This window comes from Pelobates fuscus, chromosome 4 (assembly GCF_036172605.1).
Source record: "Pelobates fuscus isolate aPelFus1 chromosome 4, aPelFus1.pri, whole genome shotgun sequence".
Lineage (NCBI taxonomy): Eukaryota > Metazoa > Chordata > Amphibia > Anura > Pelobatidae > Pelobates > Pelobates fuscus.
In genome coordinates this window covers 110878323-110900984 of record NC_086320.1, presented here as the reverse complement: position 1 = coordinate 110900984, position 22662 = coordinate 110878323, and the positions used below count along the sequence as shown (strand labels likewise).

Here is a 22662-nt window from a genome sequence, read left to right as displayed (position 1 = left end):
CGGCGTATAACACGCACTTTTTTCCCCTGAAAATAGGGGAAAAATCGTGGGTGCGTGTTATACGCCGATATCCCATAATTACTTACCTGTCCTGAAGCGTGGGCCGGCTTCACAGCGCGCACCGCGGTACAGGAACTTTAATTTAAGGTTCCGGTTTCCGGCGGGACTGAAAGGAAGTGTGCACAATAGTGTGCACACTTCCTTTCAGTCCCGCCGGAAACCGGAACCTTAAATTAAAGTTCCTGTACCGCGGTGCGCGCTGTGAAGCCGGCCCACGCTTCAGAACAGGTAAGTAATTATGGGAGGGGAGGAAAGTACACTATGGGAGGGGAGGGGAGGGGAGGGGGAGGGGGAGGAAAGTACACTATGGGAGGGGAGGGGGAGGAAAGTACACTATGGGAGGGGAGGGGGAGGAAAGTACACTATGGGAGGGGAGGGGGAGGAAAGTACACTATGGGAGGGGAGGGGGAGGAAAGTACACTATGGGAGGGGAGGGGAGGGGGAGGAAAGTACACTATGGGAGGGGAGGGGAGGGGGAGGAAAGTACACTATGGGAGGGGAGGGGGAGGAAAGTACACTATGGGAGGGGAGGGGGGGAAGTACACTATGGGAGGGGAGGGGGGGGAAAGTACACTATGGGAGGGGAGGGGGGGAAGTACACTATGGGAGGGGAGGGGGGGAAGTACACTATGGGAGGGGAGGGGGGGGGGGAAGTACACTATGGGAGGGGAGGGGGGAAGTACACTATGGGAGGGGAGGGGGGGGAAGTACACTATGGGAGGGGAGGGGGGGGGGAAATACTATGGGAGGGGAGGGGGGGGAAATACTATGGGAGGGGAGGGGGGGAGAATACTATGGGAGGGGAGGGGGGGAGAATACTATGGGAGGGGAGGGGGGAGAATACTATGGGAGGGGAGGGGGGATAATACTATGGGAGGGGAGGGGGGGAGAATACTATGGGAGGGGAGGGGGGAGAATACTATGGGAGGGGAGGGGGGAGAATACTATGGGAGGAGGGGGGAATACTATGGGAGGAGGGGGGAGAATACTATGGAAAGGGGGGGGGACACTATGGGATGAGGGGGGAATACTATGGGATGAGGGGGGGGGAATACTATGGCATGAGGGGGGAAATTTCCTGGAATTTCTTTCTAAAAATGAGGTGCGTGTTATACGCCTGTGCGTGTTATACGCCGATAAATACGGTATTTGCAGCCAAATAGATACGTGAAATCAAGCCTCATACGACTGACTTGGCACTGAATTCTGGGAAATTTTGTTCAACAATAGGGTTAAAGGATCACTATAGGGTCAGGAACACAAACATTTATTCCTGACCCTATAGTGTTAAAACCACCATCTAGCCCCCCTGGGCCCCTCATGTCTCCCTAAATATAGCAAAATCTTACTGTATTCAAGCCTGAAGCTGTAACTCTGCATGCTGTTTGCCTCAGAAAAACAAGCAGTCTGCTGACATCATCAGAAGTGATGGCCTGATCAATCACAATGCTTCCCCATAGGATTGGCTGAGACTGACACAGAGGCAGATCAGGGGCAGAGCCATCATGATTCAAACACAGCCCTGGCCAATCAGCATCTCCTCATAGAGATGAATTGAATCAATGAGGAAAGGTTCAGTGTTTGCATGCAGAGGGAGGATACACTGAATGTTTGGATACATTTTAGGCAGCCATGACCCAGGAAGGATCTCGAACAGCCATCTGAGGAGTGGCCAGTGAAGTTATCACTAGGCTGTAATGTAAACACTGCATTTTCTCTGAAAAGACATTGTTTACAGCAAAAAGCCTGAAGGGAATGATTCTATTCACCAGAACAAATTCAATAAGCTGTAGTTGTTCTGGTGACTATAGTGTCCCTTTAAGGCCGAGCTTTTTATATTTCAGATATGTCCAAACTGATTAGCACTTTAAAGTGGAGCTGTCACGTCTCAGGGTATTTAACATTATTTAAATAAATATGTATTTCAGAGGTGTGAAAAATAAATGTAGAAAACCCCATCTCTTTATCCTTTCAACTGGACACCACCATCTTAACTCCCTGTCAATCATTGTTAAAGGCACCTGGCAGTCAGCAAACAGAATGCATACAGAGGAGAGGAGTAATTAAATATTTCCATTTCTCCCCTTCATTGGCCCTGGTTTTGCCTTGTCTGATGTAATTTGCTAAATATTTTATATATATTTAAAAGAAAACCGAGCATCTCTTGAAAATATGTAAACTTCTTATATGTCATTTTCAATTATTTGTTCAATTGTATAAATTCCAGAGAATTTAAAAAGAAAGATTGACGGCGTAGGCGGATTACAGAGAGCACAAATTGTGTAAAGTCTCTGTTTTGCTCTTTTGAACCTTACAACAGTTTAACTATGGCATTATTATGTGCTATTTTAAGACAGCCACATATACCATATGGCCCAACTAAAGCCTCTTATCGGTTAATTAAGGATGGGTTTCCAATGACTACAAACTCAATTATTTGCTGAACTCTGTTCCCTATAGAAGGAAGGACTGACATTAATTGAATTATACATCTTAATGTATACCATGCAGTATACACCAGTATGGAATTTCCTGAATCTGTAGCCTGCTCTGTGATCATAATCCATATGATCCACTATAATTCAAACATCAAAGTCAAATCGTACGATCCAGGATGCCCACTGTAAAATACAGCAATATATATTGAACACTTATAGGGTTATTCATCAACTCAAAACAGTGTTGGAATGAAATTGAAGATTATGTTAGCTTTAGTGTACTAATAATCTTAATTTTAGTAATGACAGGAGGCGAATATTTGCATATCTTTCTTTACTGAAAACTCCAGCAGCATAGAAACAGTAACAACCAATCAGAGAAAAGATATGGTGCCCATAAAAGGCCCTGTCTATGACATCACTTCCTCTTTCTTTGAAGCGAATCATAACCACAACAAACATAAACATAGTCCGTTAACAGTTCAACAAACGTAGCAGAGAAACAATTCCGGTAATTCCATGGTGGAAACGGTATGGAAGATGAGACTTTGTCCCGTAGAGAAGACGTTCATGCTGGAAGAAAAGAAAAAGGTGAAAGGTTTCTGAAGTGGTAACGTGTCCGCATACAGTAAACATTACGAAAAACCTGTAAGAAGTTCCAGAGGATATTAGACTGTGAAACTATCAATACTTAAATAAACTTGCTAGTTAAGACATGTGAAAAGGAGAGAGCATATAGTGCAATGAGTAAGACCAGGAATTCAATATACAATACTAAACATATATACTCCTAAGTGGTAATACAATCATAACATCCATGTCTTCCTGAACACTGAAACACAATCTGTATAGTACAACTCACCTGGGCGGGATCCAAAGGGTGGGAAATATTCGCCTCCTGTCATTACTAAAATTAAGATTATTAGTACACTAAAGCTAACATAATCTTCAATTTTACCACATGACAGGAGGCTTCATATTTGCATTTTTAAAGCTTGAATGGATCAAAGTGAAGGAAGCATGAGATGTTTGCCGAAAAGAGAACGTTCTAAACGTACTCTCTCGCGCTCAGATCACGCAGCGAATAATGTCGGCTAGGGAAGCGTCGGCCGAACAGGTTTGCGAGGCCGCCGCTCCTCTGACCGAGTAGGCTCCGAAACAAGGTTCGACGCCTGTTAAAGACAAAGACCAGAGTTCGAAGGGGTAGAGATATTGATGTACCCCATTAGCGTTCTGACCACGCATAGTGTGGCGTCTGACACAAAGCATGGATATGACCCTGAAGACGAAATCAGACTTGGTTCGTCTCGACATGGTAAAGGTAATCCCGTCTGGTGTGATGGAGAAAACCATCCATATCGCAGGCCCTAACTTCCGCCACCGTCTGAATGAGGCGAGGCCTAATAAGAGGGCTAGTTTGGCTGAAAGTTGCGTCAGTGACAAGCAAAGATTGTCCAGACATTCCCTAAGGAATCTCGGCACCACATCCACCTGCCAGAGGCATGAATATTTGGGTGCCGGGGTCTCGATAGCTTGGCACCCCGCAGTAAGCGACATACCAGTGGGTCTTGTCCCACTGGTCTGCCCTGTACTGGAACGTGTGCTGGCGAAATAGCCGATCTGATCACGTTGAGGGATCGAAGCGATCGTCCACTCGAGAGCAGATGAGCTAGGTAATTGAGGGTCATTGGAACAGAGGCAGTAAAGGGATCGGAATCCCTTTCCATAGCTCATGAATCCTAGAGGAGGTCTTTAGTAGATTGCGATAGGCCGTGGACTGACCAGGAACCCCTGAAATCGTCCAGGCCATCAGTTCCTTCCAGGACGAGGGGATATGAGAAGGAGCTATATCCTGCGCGTGCGTGTGTATCGTAGCACCCGTGGGATCATGGAGAAGGGAGGAAAAGCGTAAGCCCCTAGAGGGGCCCGTCCTGTAGAAATGCGTCCGTCGCTTCGCCTGGTGGGTCCGGAAGCCAACTGTAATATCTCGGAAGCTGGTGGTTGGTCCTAGAGGCGAACAGGTCTATTGCCAGTGGGCACGTCCACTGTTGTAGTTCCTGGAAAAATGTCCCTGTTGAGGTTCCAATCGCAGTTGTCTCTCCAGTGGCGGGAGAACCAGTCCGCCGTTAGGTTGGAGGTTTCCGGTAGACATTCTGCCTGTAGCGTGATGTTCCTTTGAAGGCAGAAGCTGTAGATGTCCTTCGTGGCTTCTGTCAAGTCTTTGGATCTTGCTCCGCCCAGGCGGTTGATATACTGTACCGTCGAAACATGTCCATGCGGAGCAGTATACAGCAATTCGACCTGTCCTTGGTCAGACTGCGGATGGCGAAGGATCCCGCAATTAATTCCAGGCAGTTGATGTGCAGGTTGGTCTCCTCGCCCTGCCACGGGCCTCCTGTGGAGGCGTCCGAGCAATGAGCGCCCCATCCCCACAGGCTGTCGTCCGACTCCACGATGAAGTTCGGGGACGGGCCGAAGACTGCTTTGCCATTCCAGGCTTGTACGTGTAGGAACCACTTCTGTCGTGAGCGAGATCCAGTGGTTGTAAGAGTGTCCGGTGCGTAGGTACCCCGCTTTCAATCTGTAATGCAGTGGGCCCTGGAACATCGCTTGTATGGAGCCCTACAATCCGGGCAAGCATCCTGAGTGGTATTGTGTCCATCCTCAGAACCCGTCTGGTTTCCCTCCTTAGTGAGGCTATCCTATTCGAAGAGAGGCGAGGTACGCATTCCTTTGAATCTAATTCGAAGTTGAGGAACTGAACCGACTGGGAAGGAGGGAGACACGATTTTATGTCTATTCACTACGAGACCTAGAGATTCCAGTAAGTGAACGACAAATTTCGTCTGCAATCGTAGACTGGGCGCGGATTCGCAAAAAATCAGCAAATCGTCCAAGTATACGAGACATCTTATGCCCCTCGTTCGGATGTGAGCCATAACCGGCCTCGGTAGCTTCGTGAAGCGCCATGGAGCCGAGCTGAGGCCGAGCGGCAGACAAGTAAACTGGCATATTCATCCTCTCCATCGAAAGCGGAGGAATTGTCGGCAGTGCACGTCCACTGGAACTGACAGGTACGCGCCTTTTGAGGTCCAGACGCGTAAATCAGTCGTTCTCGACGAGGCGGTCATGTAGAAGATGGGTTCCTTCCATCTTGAAATGCCTGTAGATTATGAACGAGTCCAACTGACGGAGGTAGATAACCGGCCTGTAAGCGCCTGTTTTCTTCTTGACCAGGAAGATGTTGCTTATAAAGCCTCCCCTCCCCGGCACGTACTGTATTGTGCTTTTCTCGAGGAGTGTGTGGATCTCCTCGTCCACCAGGCGGTTTTTTGTTCCGCAGACATGTGAATCGGGGGGGGGGGATTGGGTGGTCTGTACGGGGATTCGTTTTCCCTCCTTATTGTGTGGAACACTTGTTTGAGGAGGTTTGGGCTTTTTTCAGGGTGGTGAATAGGTTCACGTGCCTCTTGGGTTCAGCGATGAAGGCAACGCCAAATAACAGACCTTGGGTTTTCGGTCTGAATTCTTTAGCCTCGAGATTCAGTAGCTTGCTGTCGGTGCGGATCAGTGCCGGCTTGCGTCTTTTGATGCACCGTGCTGCATTCGCGTTGCCCAGTAGGCACACCGCTCCTTGAGCCCATTCCCGTATGATATGAGGGTCCCGTTGGAAATCCTGAATAAGTGCCAGGTCTGCGAAGTACAGCATCTTAGCGATGGGGCCGAGTAAGTCTAGCACCTTGTCCTGTGCCGCTATCATGCCTTTCTCGACCCCTTTGCGAGGGTCTCGGCCCGTGCGTGACCTGAAGACCACCATTGTCTCGTCAAATTCGGGCGTTAGCGCCACTTTGGCGGGGAGTAGAGGTCTGGGGCATTCGGCCCTAAGGCGTGTCCGTACCTCTTTCCAGTGGTTTGCGCAGCCAGTAGTGTATGAATTTTTGCCAGATGCTCTGGCAGAGTCCATTCTGACGAACGTGGGTGTCGGATGGTGCGTGGGTCAAAAAAGCCTTGGTCATCCAGAAACACCCCATCTTCAGTCCGACCAGAGAGGAGGTCGTCACTGTCCTCTCTGTCTCGTCTAGGAAAAAATCACTTTAACGTAGTTCGAAGAGGTGGGTGGCAGGTCTTGCCATTCCTCGTCATCAGAAGGTAAGCCATCCCTGTGCCACTCGTCAGCTATGTCCCAGGTACGTGGCACATAGGAGTCTTCCACGTCCGAGGATTGGAGTGGTAGGGGAGTGGGCTGACAACGCTCCGCTTCCTTAAGTCGTTTGCCGGGTACCTTGCCCTTAGACTCAGTGACAGGGGGTCTCGAACCCCTACGCTGACGTTTGGCTGAAGACACTTCAGAGCCCGAGGCGTCCATCCGTTCTGGGGGACTCGTGTTGTCTTGGCTGTGGGGTAGAGCCCTCAAGAGGGCCCTTTCCACTGAAGCTGCTACGGCGGCATTTATCATCGCCTGAAAGTCTTGGCTGCTTGGGTGTCGTCCATGACTCTCAGAGATTATCGTCCTTGTTGGGCAAGAATAAAAAATTCCGTGGGGGAGAGTCATAAATCTATAGAGATAGACTCTAGCATAACTGGAGCAGGTCCAGTTTGTATATTGTATTAGAAGGCGTTTGTATGCACGTAAAAGAGACAATCAGGGCTATAAGTGAGAAACTCGGACACTATGGTGTATGCCCTTGTGCATATAATCGGGGTTCACCCCGGGTGGTGTGCCGTGGCAATCAGAGGACACCCACATCAGTTGAAATGGTCTGTCCGTGACCTTGCATGCATATCTGGGGGGGTCACCCCAGGTGGTGTGCCATGAAAAAATACCCAGAGGACACCCACATAAATTTGCACCCTCAGGTACAGAAATATAACAAGACCCTGTGTAGGGTATAATCATATAAAATGCCCTTTAATAGGGTACAGTAACACCATCTGTCCTTGTTGGGAGTATTGGTATAGCAGACCCCAATGTAGGGATAGTATATTTTATGTATAACTGTGTAGCCTTCATAATAGTATGTGCATGCTCAATACATTTTATCCTTGTTCAATACATATAATCCTTTTCAATACACATAATCCTTGTTCAATATGTTCACTACATATAATCCTTGTTCCATATGTTCAATACATATGATCCCTGTTCAATATGTGCAATACATATAATCCTTGTTCAATATGTTCCATACATATGATCCTTGTTCAATATGTGCAATACATATGATCCTTGTTCAATATGTGCAATACATATGATCCTTGTTCAATATGTGCAATACATATAATCCTTGTTTAATATGTTCAATACATATAATCCTTGTTCAATATGTGCAATACATATGATCCTTGTTCAATATGTGCAATACATATGATCCTTGTTCAATATGTGCAATACATATAATCCTTGTTTAATATGTTCAATACATAAAATCCTTGTTCAATACATATAATCCCCCTAGTATAAAGTTTGGGTATCAGAGTGTTCTTGTATTTATACACAGATAGATCTCTTGCTGTACAGGGGATTTGAACTCTTGGTTGAAATTCCCCAGTGTCGGTCTGAAACCACTGAACAATCATAGGTAGCGTCTGGAGGGGGAAAAAGGAACCCTGAAGGGGTTAATCTGACTGAAAGGAGCGGTGATCGGGTGAATCCTGAACCGCCGAGTGAGCAGTGAGGGCGGCCGTCGCGGATCTCGCGAGCCGCGAGATCCAAGATGGCCGCCGGCCGCATGTGTAGGAAAAAATGCACTCGCGGCCGCGAGAGAAACGGGAAAAAACGCGGCGAAACAAATTACAACAATAATAAATAATCCCGGCCACCCTCCACCCGTCCCCCACATAGCCCCCAGAAGTGTCGGCAGGCAGGTCCGCGCGGAGGGCGCGGCACGGGTAACCGTGACGCCCGCAGACCGCCAGATACAGTGCAATACAAACAATACATATAATGAATATAAATGCAGGAGACACACTAAGGAAGGGGCAGGGAGACAGGATAGGTAGCCAGGGGAGATGTAGGAAAAAGTGAGACAAGAAATATAGTATACTCTTCATTCACATAAATATATGAGAGAGGAAAAATTACTCTGACCTGTTGTAGGCTGGAGCAGCAAAGAAAGAGGAAGTGATGTCATAGACAGGGCCTTTTATGGGCACCATATCTTTTCTCTGATTGGTTGTTACTGTTTCTATGCTGCTGGAGTTTTCAGTAAAGAAAGATATGCAAATATGAAGCCTCCTGTCATGTGGTAAAATTAGATTTAAAGTTTCTATAAAAATAACTGATCTGGGGAAACAAAAACAAAAAATTAAAAAAAATCACCAACTTGGCTATTTTTAGCAATTTTGTAAGTTGGATTTTCAATCCGGTACACACCACAATTTAACAAAGAAGCCCTTGAATTTATTCACTAAAAACTAATTGTGGAGAATTGACAAGGGAATTTATGCCAAAGTAGCCAAACTGAAGAAAAAAATAAATTAAAAAAAAGATTTGTACTGTTGTTTTTTTCTTTTTATCGTACGTCAGTCGTTTTTTATTCACGCAAATGTGCATTCTTAGTGAATTTCAAATTTAAGGCCGAAGCAGCTGAACTGGAAACAAGAGCTGACTTAGAGATATTTTTCTCCAGTTTGGCTGTTATGACCTTTAATATAAAATTCACTTTGAATTCTCAGATTAGTTTATAACCCTGTGAGACTCGCCATTCCATTTTTTTATTATTATTTTTTATATATATATATATATATATACATATAGAAGCATTTCAAATCGATGACATAAGCAAACAGTCATATAATAGCTATCTATAAAAGTCTTTAAAACTGATGATTTGCTTAAACTTAAAGAACCTTCTGTGAGGCACACACCTTTTTTATTTCTTTGAAAGGGTTAAGGTACAAAAGAAAAAAAAGCATTGCATGTTTTGAATGACATTTTAAATGCATTTCGATGCGCCGTCTGGTGTTAACAGGACACATATAATGAAGTTTTAGGTGAATTTCTATTTCCTGGTGCATTCCTGAAAATTCATGGTTTAGTGAATAGCCTGAAAGTGTTGCAAGGTCAGACATGCACTTCTAGCACACTGGCTTACACAGGCTCTGTGTCCTCACCAACACTAATCTCCAGAGATTTTCAGAATTGCTGATTAAAGCCCTTAACCCATTCACTGAAAATTCTATGGAAACACACCCCTTCCAACTGGGAAAAACAAAAAAAAAAACACAAAGCTTCAATACCGTTACGGGCCAACAATAATATGTCTCCGTAGGGCAGGGGTTTTCTTGGCTTAGAAACAGAAATACTTTTGTATTAATTTGAAAGTGCTCTCATTATATCATTAGTAAAAGAATAAATAAGTCAAATCTTGGACTCAAAGCCACTATGCCAATATTATTTTATTGCGTGTTTAATTTATTTTAAAGATATGCTAATCCCTTGTCTGGTAGTGGACAAGCAATGCACTAGGAAATGTAATACACTACAAAGGGTTAAGTATCACAGTTGTAACCTAGTTACATGCATACTTGTATCAACATTACAGTTCTACAATCTGATATCCTCTATCAGTTCAGGTTAGTTAAAAATCAAACCAAAAATGACACATTGTGAGGCTATTGCAGAAAAATGATCTCAAGAGAACACTTGTGCACAGTACTCTTTAATGCCAGTTAAAAATATACAAGCACTTGGAGGATGCAGAAATGGTACCTTAGTCTTGGACTGCGATGTTCCACTTGTGTTTTATTTTCCGGTTTGCATGCTGAACAAGCGATATCTAGTGACTGGGTATCAAGCACACTGTTCTATTGTGGTCAGCAATTCCTTTCCCTTTCCAAATCTCAGCAAAATCCCTTCCAAAGCGCAGAAGCACAGGCAGGTAGCACAATATTCTTCACTGCTAAGCAAAGCTTCTCATGTAAGCAAATCTCCCATTGGCCATACTGCACCACTTTTATTGGTTACTTCTGGTCTGCCTGTAATTGGCTATTGTATTCATTCCCGAAGCAGCGTTTACAAGCTTGCTACAGCTTCGGATGAGGGATTCTTAATAAAAAATGAGGCATGCTTTGACACACTAGTGTGCCAAGGGAGATTTCAATGACAGCGTTCTATACTGTATACGTAATCCCATGCTTTACTTAAGAGCATTAAGAATTCTATGTGATACTTTAACTTCCTTGCAGAGTTGTTCTGGTGAATGTAGAAGGGAGGAGGGGGGAATGATTGCCAGCCAGTGTCACATTCTTGCAGTTTAATGTAATGAATATGCAGATTGCAGGGCACATTGTTAATGTAAATAATTTGCTTATCATCAAATTATTCATAATGTTATATGTGCTTTCACAGTTGTGGAATATTTTTTTTTTTTTTTTTAAGGAATTGCTGATTAAGGAAGTAAAAAGTCATATAAGGTTAATAATGCAGGCCTTATACAGATAGTATTTTAGGCTGACAAAGTTCTGTTTAAATATAGCTATGGGGGTACCCAGTTTTAAGTTAATGGTGCTTTTTTGCTTTGCTTTTCCTTAGTAATGGGCAAAACATGGCACGGGGTATCACTCTCTTATCTTTGACCTCTTCATGACAATGACTTACAAGGGAAGTCATGATGTTCTAGAGTTTGCCAGTGAAAGAATGGCAGCCACAAACCATATCAGACATCCTTAGTGCCTGCCCTCTAACATGTAGCATGTCCAGTACCAAAACATGCTCATGTACTCCAGCCACACATTGTATCGAGGACACACACTCTAGATGGTGGGCCACTAATTTTTACTAAAAGTGGTCAAATCTGGACTGATAACTGGGTGTACTGTCTGACTCACGACAAAGATCAGGAAGTGTGTCAATCATCAAGACTTTTTTTTTTTATAGATTTACATATGTAACAAATAAATTGAAAACATGCAAGACATATTTAACATTTTAAAAATGTTAAACGGACATTCCTGTTTGGAAATCCATGATGAAAAGAAAAAAACTTAAATACTAACCTAAACAAAAATACTAATCCTTTCACTGATCTAGTTTATTATAAATCTGCAGATTATGCACTGAAAAAAAACATTTAATTTTATGACCCTTGGCAGGGTGTTCGTTAACCCCATCCTCCATCTCCTTTTTTTTCCACAACCTGTAATCACATATCACACATGCAAACATGGACCTGAGAATATATGGACAGCGCACATGTATAATAAATAGGGAGGCTTATTAAACAGTGAAATGTGGTGAACTGACAAAAACTTCCAAATCAAATACTAATCTGGAATAAACGCTGTTTTCTGAACATCACTGTTTACAGAATACATCCCTAGACATACTTTATAAAGACATGTCAAGATCATGCCCAACATCTGTTTTCTTTATTTTCTGTAAAATATCGGATATCCAAATCCCTTTCTTATCTGACCATTAGAAAGCTATCAAAGAGCCTATTACTCGCATGGCATATGCATGTTATGTGTTTATTCAATATGCAAACTTGTATTGCCAGAAGAAGCAATGTTTCTTTTTAACCAAATATTGACAGTTTTAATTTTACTGATCAATTGATTTTAGCTTTTTGAGGACACCCTTGCTTTTAAATTAATTAACCTTTCAATGTGTTCAGGCACAACAGAGTCTTGTTCCTCTTCAAGATAACACAGTCTGGTCATTTAAAACCCGGTTTGACGAAATTACATGAACGTATATGACAAATGGCAAAATTACATCATAAAACCTGACAAAAGCTTATTGTTTCAGACTAAATATGAATACCCCATTTGTTAGAGGAGTACAATGCATCCAAACAAATACAATTTTATTTAATGACCAACACAGGCTCGGCTATGAAAGTTTAAACATTTTTAAAGACCTGACTAATGGGGAAACCATTAAATAATAACAATGACCATTAACTCTTATGGAAATATGGAAACATGCTAGAACAATGTGCAGAGCTGTATCCATGATGTCTGTCTAGAAGACAGGCTGACTGCGGAGGCCAAGAAAAGAGATCTTTACCATTTAGGGATCACTTGGACCCAGCATGTCAACTTTGCGGTCCACAAGGAAGTTCCTTGAAGCCCAGCCAATCAGGAGCACTGGTCTAGGGGGTACAAAATCACTTGTCAGCCTAAGGGACCGAATGCACAGTACACTGGGAGGAGGAGCGCCTTCCCCCTCCTGCTCTGCATAGGAGCGCCGGTTGTCACGTGATTGCCTGGCACTCAATCTGCCAGCGTGCAGCCGGAGCAGACCTAGCGCCCGAGCTGTCTGAAAATATGGAAGGAGGATGGGAGTATAAGTAGAAGTCGTAGGGAGGGAGACAGGGGGGGGGGTTGGAAATGTGGAAGGGGAGGGAGAGAGAGACATGGCCGAAAGAGGGGAGAGGGAGAGAGAGACATGGCCGAAAGAGGGGAGAGGGAGAGAGAGACATGGCCGAAAGAGGGGAGAGGGAGAGAGAGACATGGCCGAAAGAGGGGAGAGGGAGAGAGAGACATGGCCGAAAGAGGGGAGAGGGAGAGAGAGACATGGCCGAAAGAGGGGAGAGGGAGAGAGAGACATGGCCGAAAGAGGGGAGAGGGAGAGAGAGACATGGCCGAAAGAGGGGAGAGGGAGAGAGAGACATGGCCGAAAGAGGGGAGAGGGAGAGAGAGACATGGCCGAAAGAGGGGAGAGGGAGAGAGAGACATGGCCGAAAGAGGGGAGAGGGAGAGAGAGACATGGCCGAAAGAGGGGAGAGGGAGAGAGAGACATGGCCGAAAGAGGGGAGAGGGAGAGAGAGACATGGCCGAAAGAGGGGAGAGGGAGAGAGAGACATGGCCGAAAGAGGGGAGAGGGAGAGAGAGACATGGCCGAAAGAGGGGAGAGGGAGAGAGAGACATGGCCGAAAGAGGGGAGAGAGAGACATGGACAAAAGAGGGGAGAGAGAGACATGGACGAAAGAGGGGAGAGAGAGACATGGACGAAAGAGGGGAGAGAGAGACATGGACGAAAGAGGGGAGAGAGAGACATGGACGAAAGAGGGGAGAGAGAGACATGGACGAAAGAGGGGAGAGAGAGACATGGACGAAAGAGGGGAGAGAGAGACATGGACGAAAGAGGGGAGAGAGAGACATGGACGAAAGAGGGGAGAGAGAGACATGGACGAAAGAGGGGAGAGAGAGACATGGACGAAAGAGGGGAGAGAGAGACATGGACGGGAAGAGGGGAGAGAGAGACATGGACGGGAAGAGGGGAGAGAGAGACATGGACGGGAAGAGGGGAGAGAGAGACATGGACGGGAAGAGGGGAGAGAGAGACATGGACGGGAAGAGGGGAGAGAGACATGGACGGGAAGAGGGGAGAGAGACATGGACGGGAAGAGGGGAGAGAGACATGGACGGGAAGAGGGGAGAGAGACATGGACGGGAAGAGGGGAGAGAGACATGGACGGGAAGAGGGGAGAGAGACATGGACGGGAAGAGGGGAGAGAGACATGGACGGGAAGAGGGGAGAGAGACATGGACGGGAAGAGGGGAGAGAGACATGGACGGGAAGAGGGGAGAGAGACATGGACGGGAAGAGGGGAGAGAGACATGGACGGGAAGAGGGGAGAGAGACATGGACGGGAAGAGGGGAGAGAGACATGGACGGGAAGAGGGGAGAGAGACATGGACGGGAAGAGGGGAGAGAGACATGGACGGGAAGAGGGGAGAGAGACATGGACGGGAAGAGGGGAGAGAGACATGGACGGGAAGAGGGGAGAGAGACATGGACGGGAAGAGGGGAGAGAGACATGGACGGGAAGAGGGGAGAGAGACATGGACGGGAAGAGGGGAGAGAGACATGGACGGGAAGAGGGGAGAGAGACATGGACGGGAAGAGGGGAGAGAGACATGGACGGGAAGAGGGGAGAGAGACATGGACGGGAAGAGGGGAGAGAGACATGGACGGGAAGAGGGGAGAGAGACATGGACGGGAAGAGGGGAGAGAGACATGGACGGGAAGAGGGGAGAGAGACATGGACGGGAAGAGGGGAGAGAGACATGGACGGAAGAGGGGAGAGAGACATGGACGGAAAGGGGGTAGAAGTAGAGTGTGCAGCCACACCTTACTCAACCTGGAGATTACAGAGGGAATAGAAAGCAAGCAGAATGGACAGACTGCAGTTTGCAGAGGGACTGAGGGAGTGAGCAGAGCAGGCACTCCAGATGGTGGCATTACTACTGAGACAGTAAGGTACTTGGTGAAGCTTTCAAGTAAATTATTGGTATGTACCCAGGATTACATATTGTTTGCATGAGAATGATACAAGTAAATTTAGTTTGTGTTTCGCTAGGTCGAACTTTTTTTTATTTTTTGCTGCCCACATAATCTTAAACCTTGTTTTTTGACCCTTACTAGCGTTTGAGTTGGACATGCTTGACTTAGACCATTTAGCGATCACCTTAATTGGCATGAACCAAACATTACCATTAAAACCTTTGGGATGGGTTATAAATTGGAATAAAAAAGGCAAAATGAACCAATAGTGTAGTTTAACCTACCAAAAAACTGGCATGATTCAACTTTAAAGGGGGTTACCTTTAAAGATAAATTGTGCTTGCCAAACAGACTAAATCTGTATGCGCTCAGCTACAGGTACGAAAAGTATTTCATTCATATATCACAAGTGATCGGTCTGATGGATTGAATACATTACATTGTACTTGGTCATCTGTGGAGGACCTTAATAGTCACACATTCAACCAGTCAGGTATTGTTTATCATCCACGGCTGTAAACACTGTAAACACACTGTAAATGAAATGAAAATGTAACTTCACTTTACCTGTCAGCTCTGTTTCCTGACAGAATGGAGCTCTGTTTACTTTGTCTAGTGCTAGGAGGCCGATGCATCATACCAACAAGGTTCCAAAGCGGTACCAACGATGTTAATGCTGTGTGATTATGTTCTAATAAGGGAGCATTGGAGAACCGAGGTTCCACTGTACAGCATATCCATACAATCGAACATAACCCTATCCATATGCATACAGTCCACAATTAGATTAATATAGGTCAACTGGCGTTGCATATGTTGCTTGACTTTTTTTTTTTCACTTTTCCAAAAAAAAAATTTTTTGGGGCGATTACCTCTATGTATTTGATTAGCAAAACCACCATTTATTTATTAAGGTTTTAATTTCACAACATGATAGGAGGCTTCCTATTTTGCATTAACTCTCTTTACCAACTCCAGAGCAGCAAAGAAAAACAAAGAATAAAGAACCAATCAATCAACAGCAGAGTATATAAAGGTCATAGTGAACTAAGCTCTTCGTCTTTGCCTGGCACTCAATGCAGACAGGTCAGAGTTTTGGCTCTTCCCATGGTTTTATTGTATCTGTTTCTATTAAATGTATATTTCCTTCTTGTTCAGTATATGTTTCTATCATGTGTATTTCCTTTGGTTCTATCCCATTCCTTTCTCTATTTAGTGTTTATCCTGCTCTGGATCAGAGTCTGTTTATACCTGGTGTACCTAATTTCTGCTCTGTCTGGGAGCTTTCATCTCCTTTTGCGTTGGTCTCTGGGTCCCCTGGGACCTCTAGGGTTTGTATTGATTAAATTCTCCGGCACGGTTGTTTTTTTTTCCCCTTACCCCTCTGAGATTTTAGTTTGTGGCCACGTTCTTTGCAGCACCCCGAGATTGGCGCACGACAGGCTGTGGCTTCTCGCAGCCTTCACATCACGCGAGATCCAAGCGGCCATCTTAAATTTCCCCACGTGAGTGCCGCAACTGGACCCTTCTCTCACACTGTGCCAGATCTGCTCCCACAACAGAGATTCACACAATTGGTTCACTACCTGAGAATACCTATTCTGGCCGGGGTCATTCAGGTCAGTGCTGCCGCCTGTCATATATTGTGGTCTGCACTCAAGGGTCCCAATCCCTGTGCACCCGGGGATAGCCCCCATCATCATCATAATAATCCATTGTGCTGCTGAATTGGAGGCTTGCCTTTGCTGCCTCTGTCACTGTGTGACAGTTTATTAGGCCACCACTGATCTACCCTGCTGGGGTCCCTTACACAGATTACTGCCCACCTGGTGTATTTGGCGGTTTCAGTTACATTGACCCCACGCCTGATTTCTGATCCCCGCTTAGAGTCGGACTCCAATGCCTTGGATTCCCATGCTAGAGACGATTCTCGACCGAGCAAACGCCACTGGAAAGGCGAGGGCGCCTGAGCCCAAACAGGCCAAGGGTAAGGGTCCTGCTAAACGCAGTAAGATTTCGAAGGTCGAGGATAAATCTGTCTCCGCTTTTGTGCGTGAGACCTTCCTGGGTGAGGTCCTGCAGACACAGACCCCCTCACAACGCGGATACAATTCTGTACCCAAAGGGCCAGAAAATGTTTGATTTTTTCGTTTTTTGGGTCAATTTATAATGAGAAGGCTTCAAATCTCAGTCCTAATTTATTGGACTGAACATTTCAGGTTTGAGACGTATTCATTTTTTATGGGGTCATTTTAGTTAACCATTTCCCCTCATGTTTGGGTTGAATATCTCTGGTGGGGGACCACATTGGAACCTGACATTTTCGCAGATATAAATCTTCAACGGTAGTATTATGCTGTAAAATGTTTGAGTTTGAGATAACACAGGTTACAGAGCTAGAACTAGTAGTAATCTGGGGAAAAGCCTGCTTTACTCAAGCGTTTTGAGAAATTAACATTTCTAATAATAGAAGAGGTCTAAACTTTTTTAATACAATATGTACATCAGTCTGAATTTGTCTATTTGGAACACAGGCAGCCTCAACTACAGATATAATCAAAGATAATATAGTATAGTGTATGAAGTGACTATACACTGAGGTGGTTTTAAGTTGCACTGGGGTATATTTTGTGATTTTAGCACCCCCATTCTCCCTTTTTTACATTAAACTACAGATATGTCCACAGATTTCATAAAGTTAATACTAGAAATCTTTAAACAATGCAAATGTATTAACTTAGATTTCCATTATTATGATTAAAGGGTGTTTGGCTAGAGTGACCCTGGAAGTTCTGATCTGCCCCCCAAATAAAATAAAATAAAAATTAAATAAAGCATAATTCAGCACTAAGTCTAACAAATCTAAGTCCAAAGTGGTTACAGGAATGGTACAAACCTTATCTTGCCTCAGGAAGAGGATAAGACAATTACTCAGTGCAGTACATGTTTCTTGTGATGAACCTAAAACTTGTTGGAGTATGGCAGAATCAATTCCTGAAACACAACAGAAAATGCAACATAAGATACATTTCCGCACAAAACAATATATAAAAAAATAAAATGCTAGAGTGGTTATCAACTATGGTAATATAACAATTTAATCTAAAAAACATGGATTTTTTTTTTTAAAGTTGCAATATACTTTTTATGCTACAATATACCATCTCATTATCATTATTATTTTTAATTCAAGCCTGTTTTTAATAAATCCCTTACCACTCGCCCTTTCTGACAGTCATCTTTGCACTGGTAGGTTGGATTAGCGACCCAATGCTCACGATTTTACTTTTTAAAAACTACTTGACAAAAAATGCTGCAAGCAGAGAGAACCCATGATTTTTTAAAAGGAATGGACAGTTGCAAACTTTCATCAGTCCCTGTGAGTATTATGTCAATTTTAACAGAATATTTCACATTCTACATAAACCCGGTTAAGTGCCTTTCTTGTTGAGATATATATATATTCTATGTGAAATATTCCATTTTTTTTTTACATTGTATTTATATGGATGTTTCAGTTCTCGAAGGGACTGAAAAAACCTTAATACAAGTACTGTGTACAATAAAACCAAAGACTTCACATTCTACATAAACCCGGTTAAATGCATTTCTTTTTTGGATTCTATATTATTGTCAAAATGGGCAACCCGGTACTACTCTCCTGTAATATATATGGTATATTATTATATAAATGGCTCCTTTACATAAAAGTTTATATTCAAATATTAAAAATGTTGAGGTCAGTTTTCTTTTAATATCCACTTGACAAAGCCAGTGAATGGTGAAACACGTTAAGTATATTTAAATATTGTTTTATGTAGTTCTTTTAACCTTTTTTTTTTTTTTTATCATTTATTGCTTATGGATAAAAGTTCTTTTTTATTGGATCTGTTTGCTGCTGGATTCCTTACAGTCTATACTATTGTGGTTTTATTTTCTCTTTTGCTTATATAATTGGAGAGAGACCACCAGCACATGTATCTGAGAGTGGGGATCATACCACTTCATGCCATACCTGTGGAGCCACTCTCTAGGCTCCAGAACACGCGAGTGAACATCCTTGATAGCTATATATTTTGATATTGAGTCTGGCATATTGCACTATATACCTCTGATTTCTCCTACATATCTGCAAGAGAAGCTGTATCCACAAGAACCTCCGATAGAGTCTGTATTCCACCATATCCTCTGGCGGGGGAGCTGCACCTAAGCTCCTATAAAGCGTGAGTGCATATCATTTTATTTACCCTCACCTTACTGTATTTTTACGTACTTCACTATGAGTTTCCTATTTCTCCACCTTTTTATAGTTATATATACACACTTCAAGGACATTCCAGGTGCTGCAATCTCTGTATGACCTTTGTGAAACCCTAATGCATACCGCCAAACATTTTAAATGGACAAAGACACTAGTTTTAGGGGGGTTAGTGGGGATGTCTAACTTGATAAAACAATTAAGAACAAAATCAATCTTTTATATTTACACAGACTGTTTCGAGACATTTATTGTAATTTAACGCTACATTATTGGGAATATTACTGTTGCGGAGCTCTGTGATACATTCAGACAACAATATGAAGCTCCTAGGAAAAGAGGGCATTGGGATAGAAAAAGAACAGGGGGATTTGGGCACCAAATAGGGACACTTGGAACTATTCCAATGTTTGGACATTGCCAAATAGAATGCTGATACCCTTATGTTTTAGTGTTACACTATAATAGATAAAGCAGACACCTTTTGAAAAAGTAAGACCAACTACGGTCAGAAAGGCTGTACACTATATAACTGGCAAACACAAAATGGTAAACACACATTCATGACAACTGTAATCTGACATCATTCATAGGCATGCTGAGCAGAAATTTAAAATGTTTAAGATACTAAAATGTCTAAGGGTTTTATTGCATAATCTATAATGATGAATTAAGTGTCATTACAAGTGCTCCAACTAGTGTTCCAGATTACAATGTGTGAGCCATACCATACAGATTTCATTCAGAATACTGCTAAAACACCCGCAGGAAGTCAAGTACTTTTGTAAGTTAATCAAATAAAAGGTTTATCCTCAGAGGATTAGGATAAATTTCTCTTCAGAGATTAAGGTCATCAATTCACAAACCAGCAAAGCTACTTTCCATCCAAGTTGCATTGCTCTGACAGCCTCAGTGTTCAGGCCATGCAGGGACTAGCAGAGAGATTAGAATACTAAAGAAAGATAATTTAGAGATTTCAGTAAAAATAACAAGTATCACCAAGAGAAGGGATTCCCTATCTTGGATGCATACACCCAGGGTACGTCCGACATGACTAGAGGGTACTGAAATGTCTGCATATTTTTAGATCTGGATAAAGTGGTTAGGAAAAGGTTAAGTTGATGGGTATTTGTGTGTTAAAGGGACACAAAGACCACCAAAGCAATTTGATTTCCTTGCGGTCTCTTGCACAACTTTGTTTAAATCTGCAGCCATTTAATAAAAAAAAAATGTAAATTTAAAAATTTAAAGAAATAATAAAAAATAAAAAAAACAATACATCTGTCACCCTCAGTGACTAGTGTCACAGAGGGAAACCATGCTTCCTTGTACTTGCACTGTTTCCACAGGCTCCTTTACAACTTACATTATAAATAACAGCCAAAGGATATACTAATCCACAATCCGCATTTAAGTATTAAAGAATAATAGGTGCTGGACCCAAGTGAAACCACTCTTCACAGGACACAAAAACATTGCACAATAACAAATAAGGTAGGAATCTACACACACATTTCAAGAAAGTATCAATTTTAATAGAAAAAACATAAATTTTACTTACCGAAAATTTCTTTTTCCTGAAGATTAGAGGCAGTGCTTATACCACAGGGATATCCAATCTGGAGGGAAAAAACAGGCAGGCAAATCTCCAAACATTTTAATCCCTCCCCTAATTACCTCCTTTCCCATAAGTAGCAGCTCCTCCTGATCATCCCCAGACAATACATAAGCCAAATAGCTGCAAAATTACTTAGTTTATTAGAAAAAAGGGGCGGGAATTGTAGCACTGCCTCTAATCTTCAGGAAAAAGAAATTTTCGGTAAGTAAAATTTATGTTTTTCCTTTCAGATTAGAGGCAGTGCTTATACCACAGGGATATAATAAAGCAGATCCAGAGGGCGGGTTCATTTCACTACTGCTTGAAGCACCTTGCGCCCAAAAGCTGCATCCTCTGAGGCCAGTATGTCCAACTTGTAGTGTCTTGAGAAAGTATGGAGAGAGGACCACGTAGCCGCTGAACAAATCTGAGAAGGAGAAGCAGCTGCTCGCAGAGCCCAGGATATCGACACAGATCTAGTAGAATGGGCCTTTAACGGGCCTGCATGATCCATGCCATTCTTGGAATACGCCAACTGAATACAATCCTTCAGCCATCTAGCCAGAGAACTTCTCGAAACCTTCATGCCTTGTCTTGGGCCCTTGAACAATACAAAAAGACTGTTATCCTTCCTGAAGGATTCTGTTGCTTTTAGATATTGCAAAAGACATCTCTTTACGTCTAGGCAGTGAAATTTTCTTTCCAAGGCATTAGATGGATTCTGACAAAAAGTTGGTAAGACCACTTCCTGGTTAACATTTGAAACAGAAAAAACTTTCGGGCTGAATGAAGGATCGAGCTTTAGAACCACCTTGTCCTGATGAAAAACTAAAAAAGGAAAATTAGCCCGAAGAGCTTGGATCTCACATACTCTTTTAGCAGATGTAATAGCCACCAAAAAAACAGTTTTCAACGAAATGAGCTTTAGGGAAGCTTCCTCCAATGGTTCAAAGGGCGGCTCACAAAGCGCGGAAAGGACTAAGTTTAGATCCCAGGGAGGACAGGTTTCCCTAACAAAGGGCACCAAACGAGTCAGAGCTCTGAAGAACCTAGAAATCAGAACATTTGAGGCCAGGCATCTGAGGGAGAAGAAACTGATAGCCGAAACTTGTAATTTCAACGATGCAGGTTTAAGGCCTTTTGCAAATCCCATCTGAAGGAAACTTAGGATCTTCTGAATGGACGCGGAAACCGGGTTGACTTTAAACCTACAACACCACTGACAAAATATCTTCCAAATTCTAGTGTAGATCTTAGACGTCGATTCCTTGTTAGTTGCCAACAGGATCTTAATCACTTCAGGATCCAGACCTTTGCTCTCTAAAATCTGGAATTCAGAAACCAAGCCGTCAACTGGAATTTCCGAAGGGTCGGAAGAGGCACCCTGGCGTCCTCTAGAATTTCTCCTGAAAGCGGCAACTTCCAAAAGGTGGCCCCCGGAAAGTTCAGGAGAACCGAGAACCAACTTCTTCTCGGCCACCATGGAAGGATTAGGATAATTCTTACATTTTCCAGCCTTACTTTTTGAAGTATTCTGGGAATAAGTACTACTGGCGGAAAGATATAAGCCAGGTTGAACTTCCATGGGACTGACAGGGCATCTATGAAATCCGGCCTGTCTGCAGGATTTAGGGACGCAAATCGTCTTGTCTTCCTGTTCATTCTGGATGCCATCAGGTCTATCTCTGGAACACCGAAGCGGTCTGTGATGAAATTGAAAGTTCTGTATGACAGGGACCAATCTGCTTGTTTCAAATGATGCCTGCTCAGGGCATCTGCCACCACATTGAATTTTCCTAAAATGTGAACTGCAGAGATGGACATAAGGTGCACTTCTGCCCACAGCATGATCATAGAACACAGGCTTTCTAATCTTGTTGATCTCGTACCTCCTTGTTTGTTCAAATATGCCACTGTCGTACGATTGTCTGAACGAATTTGAATATGGCGATTTTTGATGAGAAACTGAAACGCCAAGAGTGCCATCCATACGGCCTTTAATTCCCTGAAGTTCGAGGAACTTCTCATATCCTTCTCTTGCCAGGACCCCTGCTTCTTTATGTCTCCCAGATGG

General features: G+C 43.5%; 1 protein-coding gene across 7 annotated transcripts in view; it reads right to left on the bottom strand.

The window, feature by feature from the left end:
- OSBPL1A (oxysterol binding protein like 1A) overlaps positions 1 to 22662 on the bottom strand; it is a 226407-nt gene that overhangs the window by 153812 nt on the left and 49933 nt on the right. For all 7 annotated transcript variants that reach the window (XM_063451462.1, XM_063451465.1, XM_063451466.1 and 4 more), the window contains one exon: positions 17630 to 17727. In XM_063451462.1, the coding sequence (XP_063307532.1) occupies positions 17630 to 17727 (98 nt within the window). The remainder of the gene's footprint in view (positions 1 to 17629; positions 17728 to 22662) is intronic.